General features: G+C 26.6%; 1 protein-coding gene across 2 annotated transcripts; it reads left to right on the forward strand.

Moving 5' to 3' along the window:
* The first annotated feature begins 263 nt into the window (after nt 1–263).
* On the forward strand, nt 264–9092 carry LOC112693293 (protein FAM122A). Of its 2 annotated transcripts, none has more exons than XM_025568291.1 (6): nt 264–1231; nt 1611–1701; nt 2611–2769; nt 7352–7551; nt 7734–7853; nt 8868–9087. In XM_025568291.1, exons 1-6 carry the CDS (start codon nt 1104–1106, stop codon nt 9031–9033), a joined length of 864 nt encoding a protein of 287 aa, XP_025424076.1. In that variant the 5' UTR covers nt 264–1103; the 3' UTR covers nt 9034–9087. The 2 variants fall into 2 exon arrangements, with proteins under 2 accessions (XP_025424076.1, XP_025424075.1); XM_025568290.1 differs by having other exon boundaries at nt 1104–1231; nt 7722–7853; nt 8868–9092.
* Nucleotides 9093–10303: the final 1211 nt, after the last annotated feature.

The following is a 10303-nucleotide window of genomic DNA, read 5'->3' on the forward strand; positions in this document are numbered from 1 at the left end:
TGGAGGCTGCACTACGGACGCGTTGCGATGGAGGTAGCGAACCGTGCGCTGGATCGGACACGGTGACCGACGGAAACGGCGGATCGTTGGCGAGATCGTCGGTGCGCACGCGCACTGGCCGCGACAGTAATAGTAATAGTATACGTTACACGATGAAAAAACGATCGCATATGTTTTTTTCCCTCCTACGCCGCCCGGTCGATATCGCTCCGCTGCATCCGCCACCGCGGTCTTGCGCGTGCTTCGGCGGTAACCGAAGACCGTGATAACAAATGTTAACGTTGTAGCGTTGTTGCAGACAGTAGGCATCCGCGCGCGCGGCTTCCGACACGCCGTTACACAGCGTTTCTCCGTTTTCGTTTTTAGTTATTTAGTTATTTTTTTTCCTCTAATTCCCTCTCCTCGGCCGCCGTATGTTTCTTTCTCTTTTCTCGTCCGTAGCCACATATCGTTCTGTTGATATATATTTTTATTCATTATTTTATTTTTTATTAATTTTTTATCATTTTTTCGTCTACTATCTCTAAACGTTTCGCGTCTCGTCACACCCCCTCCGCTTTGCCCGCTCGACCGATAGTTCCGCCGTGCGTGCCGATCAGTTCGCGTTCCGTTCGTCCTGTCTCCGTCGCCTTCGTTACCGGAGGATCGTCGTTTTTTCCGTTTTTCCTCTTCCCGATATCTTCCGCGTGTGCGTGTGCGCGTGTCCGCCGCCGCGCATACGCACTTTAACACAACTCTCTTACTCACTCTCTCACTCTTTCTATCTCTTTCCCTCTCCGTCTATCGTTCTCTCGCTCACTCTCCACCGTCCGTCGAACTCCAGACCGGCCTTCGTCACGTTTTCCGCGGTCCGCCGTCCAACGATACCCGTCACCTGCTGCAGCGTTGTCGTCGCAATAGTCATCGACGCACGCCCACGCGCGCACGCTGCCACCTGTTCCCGTACTAAGAACAGTGCGCCTGGTCTCCTGTTTTCGTTATTTTCGTCGTCGCTTCTAACTCGCACGTGATCGCTGTCCCTCCGATGACTGTCGCGCAGTAAGTTCCCGCTAGACACCTCTCTTCTGTTCTCCACTCGCACCGCGATTCTCTCCTGCCGCGCGATGTCCGTCAAAGACGGTCCAATTGTCAAGATGGAGGTCGACTGCCCATCCAATCTGAAGCGGTCCAATAGTGCGCCGATGATCAACGACTTGAATGTTTCCATCACACCATGTGCTCCTCTGTCTAGGTACTTTAGCACTAGATCATATCTTTCACTGTATGCAATGTACAGTATTACACACTTCTGGTCTGTTCTTCGACCACTTTTACATTTTATCGAGTTTTGTCATAAAATCTATATTTAAAAACATGCATCACTTGTACCATACTGAAATACCTAGTAACTACGCAAGTATGAGTGGTCCGTTTTTCATTAGTATGAGCATAGGTTTTAATCCTGGTCTAGTTTAGGAACAGTAATTATTTTAGTCCGACTATGCCAGGCACACTTGTTAGATATATTCTTTCGTCGACTATTTCAATAAATATTATTAAATTGATGCCCCACACATTGACTTATCTATTTATGGTTGACATCGTAATAAATACAATCTTATTTGTTTCAGAGAGAGTCCGTGTAATATGTTTATAAAAAATGTACAACCACGTTTCCGTAGATTTAGTACGAGTGGAAGCCCTCATACTATAATGCCAAATGTAAGTTACTGGGGTCTTAAATTTAATTTAATCATATACTTAATTTAGTTAACATTTTTAAACTGAGTGCATTTTTAAATTTAAATTCAACAATAATTTACTAAATAGCTTATTCAAAGGTTATAGAATTATTTTTATATTTAATACTTATTTGAATTGTTTAAACAAAATAAATACAATTGGTAGCTATTAAACTTTTTTTCACTTAACTTAAATGGTTATTTAATTTACTATTGTATTGCATTATTATTGATCTTTGATTACTTTGTTATTTTATGATATTTGGAAGAATTAAATGAGTAATAGCTTAAAAAATCTATTAAATTTATTAAATATTTTTAAATCAATATGTTTTCTTCTTAAAAGTTCTACATTTTGTTTCCAGATATTTAAGTATTTTTTTTTTTTTTTTAATTTTTAACAGAATAAATTCATTTATTTTTCACAAACCTAACATAACATTATAATTTCATTTTATCTTAAATAAGCTCGATATAAACATGATATGTATTTTTTATGTATTTAAATATAATTGTAAATATTAGAGTTATCTTAATTTGTATAGTAGATTAGCTGGTCTCCATAATTCCTCATCCTAACAATGTGGTTACAACCAAAAACCATGTAACTTATTTCAGAAAATATACAAACAATATTTTAATTATATGCTTTCCAATTCATTATTACATTTTCAAATAAAAATATTAAAAAACAACTCGTGACTAACATACCATTTTATCATCATTTTGTTCCGTTGTAATATATTTTTTGACCTTAGATGTACCTTATTTCACAGGCCTTTAAAAGTAAATTATGCTGTGCAGTTTTATATTACTATAAAATGTATTATTATTAAACTATATTATATATAAGTATAGGTAAAAAAAAATAAATATTTATGTATTTCAGACTTCACCAAAGTTAGTTCATAGAGTAAATCAGTTGCGACAGGAAGAAACAATTGATATGGTTAATAGAGAAGTGGCTCACGAAAGAGAAATACATTCTGCAATGCAAATATCACAATCATGGGAAGATTTATCTATCATGATAGACTCTCCATCAAAAGTAATTATTAAAAAATTTTTTAAAATAAATCTAGATGCGTAATAATTGTTAAGTATTTATAAAATTAAATTACTATTTTATTATTTTTTTCTAATCTTCTTCTATGATTAACATTAAAAAAAAATACTATTTCAACACAAAATATATTTTAATATTACAAGTAATGTATAATATAGCTCATTTGATAATAAAAAAAGTTAATTTTTCAACATTTTTTTAAGCCTACTTAAATAATAATAATAATAATAATAATAAAATAACATTCTATGAATTTATTTTCTTGAAAAAATACTTAAAGGAATGATTAACTATTATGGCATTAACACGTTGATTGCCATATGACCGCCGGCATCTACATAATAACAGAATTTTACAGTGTTTTTACAGGCGCCTGGCGGTCGCATTTTATTATTATTTATACCCTCTGATTGCAAACCGTCATTTTAACATTTATTTTTAAATGCAAATATTTTGCATGGCATTAAACTAATAATGATTATGTTTTGATAGTGGTGTAGAGGAGGAAATTTTGAATCGATTGATCTATTGGTTTTCCTTAGATACATTTTTCTACATACTTATAAATATTTTTCCTTTCCGATTATTTGTTCTATAAATATACCTTTGTAGGTTTATGAAATAACATCAAAAATATAGTGTGACCTAGTAAGAAAAACAATAATATAACTGCCAACAGTTGTATGACAATCAACGTTTTAAATATAGATCTATCAAAGTTTTTTTTTACACAACTACTTTTATAACATTTTTGAGTAATACCTATAAAGTAAAATATTGCAAACTGGGCTTTTAATTTCATTGTATATTGCTTATAAAAAAATCTAACATTTTGATCTTTATGTAATTCTCTATAAGTATAGTATAATTTAATGCTTCTAGCATACATTTTGGCATTCATCTAGCAGGTACCTTTTTTTATCAATATTTTACCAATCAATCTAAATATAAGCATTTTATTACATTGTTATAATATATAAGAAAAATTAATTATTTTTATTTTAGAAACTAATTAATAGTTAATTATTACATACATAAAAATTTGTAATTAAAAAGTTACAATAAAATTACCAATTGTCGAAATATTTAGTTACAATTAACTTTTTGATTAATCTAAGTGTATTTAAAATCTTTAGTTGACATTCTTGATCTTACCAAATTACCATTACAATTATCTATTGAGTACATATTATTTATGCAAATATTTTTACAATGTTCACATATACATAATAACTTGAGTATTTAGCCTTGTTTCAGAATCTACAATTACTACTCTAGTTTACATATCTACAGTTGGTTTTTAACTGACCTCAAATAACTATATTATAATTTTTTAACAACAATTTATACAAACTAATCGAGCTAGGAAACGTTGGTTGATGTCGATAGGACACCTGCTAAACCAACCTTTTTTTCTTCACAGAACACTATCCCAATCTATATATCTGATAAATATATATATATATATATTTAATATTAGGATTTTATTATATTAATACTAAAGTAATTGTATTACAATTAATAATTATTGAATACCACAAAGTTGTTTTTTTATTTAGGCTAAATCAACTTATGTAAAATTATATTTTAATGTGCTCAGTATCTTAAAATATTTTAGAGTGCTGTAGTTTAAAACCACGATCATTTATAATATTAATCTTTGCCATTTTTTGCAAATAGTTGTTTTTTTAATTTATTTAGTACCATAACTTTATTGGACAGTTTTTCATTACAAAAAAGGTATTGAGGTATAGACATTTTTCCACCAGATGATGTGACTCTAATTCTTAGTGTTTTTTGATGGTTCATCAATATTTTTTACATTTACCTCAAAAATTTGAGGATTTGAACTCTGATTAGGCAATTATTTGGTATCAACAAAATGTTTACTTTTATTTAAGCCAAACGATTTCTCATTCAACTGATGTTTCTTATTTAAAAAACGATCTATGTATAATTTATTTTATCTTCAGTTTAAATAAAACACTATCACAATAATACATTTACTTCATAATGAATGAATAATGACTAACAAGTGCCAATCAACAAGTAAATATTACAGTTTAATTAGAAATAGTGAAAGAAAGTAATTTTTATTACACAATGTATTAAGATTTCAAATTAATGCGAGTCAGCAATAAGATATTCTTTAAAAATATATTTATTATCAAAATTAGCTTCAAGTTTATAAATAATGAGATTTACCATAGATAGGATTAAGTTTTTGGACTTGAATAATATATATAATTTATATAACAATAATTGTTATAATAATTATTATAAATAAAAGGACACTGCATGCTATTTGTTTTGTATTTTATATTTAATCAAAGTAAAATATATTATAATGGTTCACGTTCAGTATAAATTCTAAATTGTAATTCTGTAAAGTAGGGAATTGAAGACTGAGCAATTAATATTTATGTAGGTACCTTTATTAAATAAGAATCATCAAGGTAGTATAATCAATTATCAAAGTATAGTAGGGAAGGGTAGCATGGCTTATTTTATCCGAAATAATAATACAACCCCTTGTAGTTATTTATAAAAATTTCCAATTTATATTGATTTTGCATTGTGTCAATAGTCAATAGCTATATTTGTAAGATTTTACTAAAAAACTGCGCTTATATAAGTATATTTTCTGTTAAATTATTTTTTGTTTAATAATTTGGGTTGAAACATAATAATGTCATTCAAAATTAATAAAAAAGTTATTGTTATTTAAAATTAATATCTTATTAAGAAGTGTATTAAAAAAGATTGGTTTTTCTATATATTTTTGTTATGCCTACTATTTAAAAATGAATGTACTATAAAAAAAAATGTATATGAGTTAATCTTAATTTTATTGCCAATTTTTTCAGTGTATATAAGTTATTGCGTATTATGTATAACAAGTATAAAAATTCAGGAATCCTTCCATTTACTTTGAGTCCAATCAACTACTAAATATATTCTATTTTGATTGTATGTAAGTTAATAAAATCATTACATTAAAAGTATGATTAAAGCAGTATTACACAATTTATTTGTCCTAATATATGTCTTAAATTAATATATACATATATATATTTTTGCGATACGGTGTTAACTTGGAATAGAAACCACAATAAAATATATTAATGGACTTACAATAAAATATTTGAAAATAGTTCATCAACAGAAGCCTCAACTCATAGAGTTTCCCCTCAATAATAATTAAACGATAAACATACATTTTATTTAAATAATGTGAATATAGATAAGCAAACAAAATATGAAGTATCATCCATGAAGTTTCCGGTCTAAAAAAATGTTTTCTTTCTAATTCAGTTTAGTACAATAAAAACTATAATTAGTAAATTTTCTTCCAATGTGAATATATGTTGTTAACATATACAAATATTATTTATTGAAAAGAATAAAGGAATATTTTAATATATAAATCAACAAATAGTTTATTATATATAAAAATAAATAAAAATATGCTTAGAATATTATTAATTTTAAATAATTTAATATCAGTCAGTATATAGTTGAGGTACACAAATTATATTATTAAAAATAGCAACCCATACTTAGTCTTAAAATATCTTTAATTCTGTTTATTATTTAAATAATGTCATTATGATTGAGCATATTGAAATTGTCCTGAATTGAATGTAAAGTTGTATAATGTTAATAATAAAATGTAGTACATACTTCATAATTTTTTCATTTTTTACATCTATTTGGAATAGTAATGGATATACCTTGTCAGTCACCAAAGTATAATAAAATATAATATTAGTTTTTTAAGAGTAGAAAAATAAATAATGAATTAAATAGTACAAACATGTTTGAATTAATGGTTTTTCAAAAACCAAATAACCTATTGTAATGAATTAAAATAATAATATTTTATATATATATATATATATATATATATACATATTTTTTTTATGTGTGTGTTTCTGATTTTAATAAAATAATTATGGTTGGTCTGATTGAATTTTTCCTTTCCAGCTCACCAGTGTAATAAAAACTTAATTAATCTTTTATGTATAGGAATATATATCAAAATAAATGTATAAAGTAATCAAAAAAATGTAATACTTATCTTATAAATTTAATACAACCAATATATATAATACTGTTGTGCTATTAAAAAAACCATAATTTTACAAAATATTATTATCTGTTTGTGATTTTAACAATCATAACATTTAGTTAAAATAAAAATGGTAATTATGTCATCTGATAAATTAATACTCTAGTCTTAGCATTTATAAATTCAAAATATTCAAAATGAATTATAAATCCATTTTTAATTCAATCATTAGAAACAACATTTCAAAAGAGGCAGTGTAGTACTACTAAATAATGAATGTATTATATAGTATTGATTTGGTAAATTAATATTTTTTAACGTGACTAAAAACATTTTTTATCTAAGTTATTTTTAAGTTTTTTGTAAATTATTTTATATAATATTTATATTATATTCATGCTTAGGTAAAATAAACATTATTACTATTCAAATAATAGTTTTTTGATGTGTTATTTTAATATGTACTAATTCATGCAATTTTTTATTTTACAGCCTGACGAAGGACAATTTGCTAAACAGGCTGGTGGACTTTTTGGAAGACCCAATTTATACGACCCTTTGCATTTAAATTTATCAATGGCTTCTGCTCCATCATCACCATCACCAACCAGATCATTGAGACATTGTGTATCACCATCACTTTTTAAGCCTAATTTATCGCCTAGTCCCACTCGTAAAACTTTTACTTCTGGGTAATTATTTTAGTAATATTTAGTTTATAATTAAAAATCACATTAACAAAATGCCAAATAATGTTTATCAAGATCTATACTTTAAGATTATACACCATAATTATCACTTCTTATGAATATCTCATTTTATAAATGTAGATATATAATTGGAATGATAGTTTTTTACGTAGTTTATGTTTTAGGCGAAGCTTGAGCCCAATTTCAATGCGCCCTAGTACTATAGGACCGGTAAAGAGGAAATGTGAAATGGATGATTATGAACCAAATCCAAAAAAATGGGGATTACTGATTACTAATAACAGGTGTGTTTAATCAGAATCATTTACCTATCATTTACCCATTATCATTAAAATGCAAAACAAAGGATTCTCAAATAATTCATAAAAAAATGAATTAGAATAATGCTCATAGCAAATTTGTTAAATAATTGGAAACCTAATAAATTAATATGTTTTAATGCCATTACCCCTGTTAATTGAGGTTCTACTGTATTTGTCTTACACTATTAATACACAGTTATTATTATAAACATTTGTTATATGAATTTAACATATTATTTTCTATCTACTCAGATTATCTCTTTAATTTATTTAAATTATTTTAAGTTATACCCTTTGAAGTTATAAAACTTAATAATAAAACTCTTTTGAATAATATGAATATACTATGTTTTAATTTAAGTGAAGAATTCTATGCCTGGTTATTTTGTATAATGCTAATCATTTTTATTTATATTGATCTTATAACTTATAAATTATTTCTTATATAACTAATAATGTCCAATAAGTATTTCTATATTATACCAATACATTTATAATTGGTATTCATAATTATTAATCCCATTTCAAAAATAATCTAACTTTCATACAATACTTACATCATGTTATATTACATTGAATGTAGAGCCGTGTCAAACATATCAGCGCCCCGGGGCAAAATTTTTCTATGGGTCACTGGGCACAGGTAGCATATTAAGTGCAGATAAGGGCGCCCCCTAACTTATACAAAATTATGGCGCCCAGGAGCAATTTCCCCCTTTCCCCCCCCCCCCCTTAACACGGCCCTGATTGAATGTATATTTTACATATACATATTTGCTTGAGTATCATTCATTTTAGTTTTATGGTCAACACATTATTAAATTAACTAGTTATACTTAAAATGTATTATTACAATTTTATTTTTATTTTATTCCCTTAATGTATGTATCCCAAATGGACAACATCGTTTTAAAACATATTATACTATTATGATTAAAATTATATAAATTGTGAAAATTTATTGCAAACTTTTAAATATTATTTATATTATTTTAGGCCAGAACCAATGCAAGTAGCCGGTATTGTTCCTACAACAATGAACGCCACTTTAGTCACCGATTCTATATGTAGCAGCAGTGGTGATTCTTCCAACAGTAATCATTCATTTTCCTTCAGACCATTGGAGACTTTAATGGATCAATCTAAGAGTAATTCTCAATAACAAACCAATTTTTTTTTTTTTTTACTTATAATAATTTTGAATTTTACTGTTTATTTGTCTAATATAATTTTGGCAATTTATTTCTTTAATATTATTACATTATTATTATTATTATTACTATTATCATTATTATTACTACAATTATTATTATAATTATTTTTATTCTTACAGTATCCATTATTATCATGACTTTATTTTACTTATGTCTTAACATATTGAAAATAATATTGTTATTTAATATTGTTGTTGACTAGTATAATGTACATAAGTTAGCATTTAACTATATGCCCATTTTAACTAAATTTCATATCCTTCTACAGAATATCAAATTCAAATTTGGTGTAATAAAATGAATTACAACTTTTATTTTTACTTTTTAAAATTATCTCTTTCGTATATTATAACTAGAGATAAACTAGAGGCTATTATAAATGCTAATTTATGCATTAAAAAAAAAAACTAAGTTGTAAAAATTATTTTTTTTAGTTTTAATTATTTTTAGTACTTTAATTTGATAAAATAACCATTTATTTCCATGTTTTTAATAATAAACATAAAATTTAAATAGATACAGCAAGACTGAAATAATGTTATTAAAATTAAACTGTATCAGATATGCCGATAGGTACTTCGGTATTTTTATGATCAACGAATAAAATCACAATCATTGATATTGTATAAAAAATTTTAATATTATTAAATAGTGAAAAGTTTAAATCGTAAAAAAATTCTTTATTATGTTAAATACTGACTTATAGTTGTATAAATGTACAGTATTATAAATATTGTCTAATGAAACATATTCTATATCATATAAAACTAAACTTAAACTTCTCCATTAATATTATGTTTTGATAATCCAAATGTTGTCATATTTATGATTTAAGTTCAGTAAAATAAAGAAATTCATTTACCCATAAATAATAATTTACACATTTGTTTTCTGTTGGTGCATTTTTATTTTGTATGTAATTTTTGTACTGATCTACAAAACCTCGGCTTGAGAATTACTCGTTTTTTATAGCAACGTTTACTAAAAATGGTACCAAATAGTTATAGTTTCAAATTATTTGTTTAATTTAGTTTCATTTAATTTTGATTTATTCCAAATAAACTATTATTATGAAAATAATTTTGTTAATTTATTTATTTGGCAATGCATTTTCAGTAGCATATAGAGGGAACTATTTTTTTACTTCTTTACAAATAATATTTGGTTACAGTCAAAATTTAATATTTTCACAATGGAAAAAACAAATGTTTAGAAGTT

This window comes from Sipha flava, unplaced genomic scaffold, assembly GCF_003268045.1.
Source record: "Sipha flava isolate LNK unplaced genomic scaffold, YSA_version1 84_pilon_pilon, whole genome shotgun sequence".
NCBI lineage: Eukaryota > Metazoa > Arthropoda > Insecta > Hemiptera > Aphididae > Sipha > Sipha flava.

What these genes read in the sequence shown, in the direction of transcription:
- LOC112693293 (XM_025568290.1), top strand. Translation starts at nt 1,104, where the DNA reads ATGTCCGTCAAAGACGGTCCAATTGTCAAGATGGAGGTCGACTGCCCA. An exon ending in CCATGTGCTCCTCTGTCTAG is followed by an intron (nt 1,232 to 1,610) that starts GTACTTTAGCAC and finishes TATTTGTTTCAG; the next exon opens with AGAGAGTCCGTGTAATATGT. An exon ending in CGTAAAACTTTTACTTCTGG is followed by an intron (nt 7,552 to 7,721) that starts GTAATTATTTTA and finishes TTTTTTACGTAG; the next exon opens with TTTATGTTTTAGGCGAAGCT.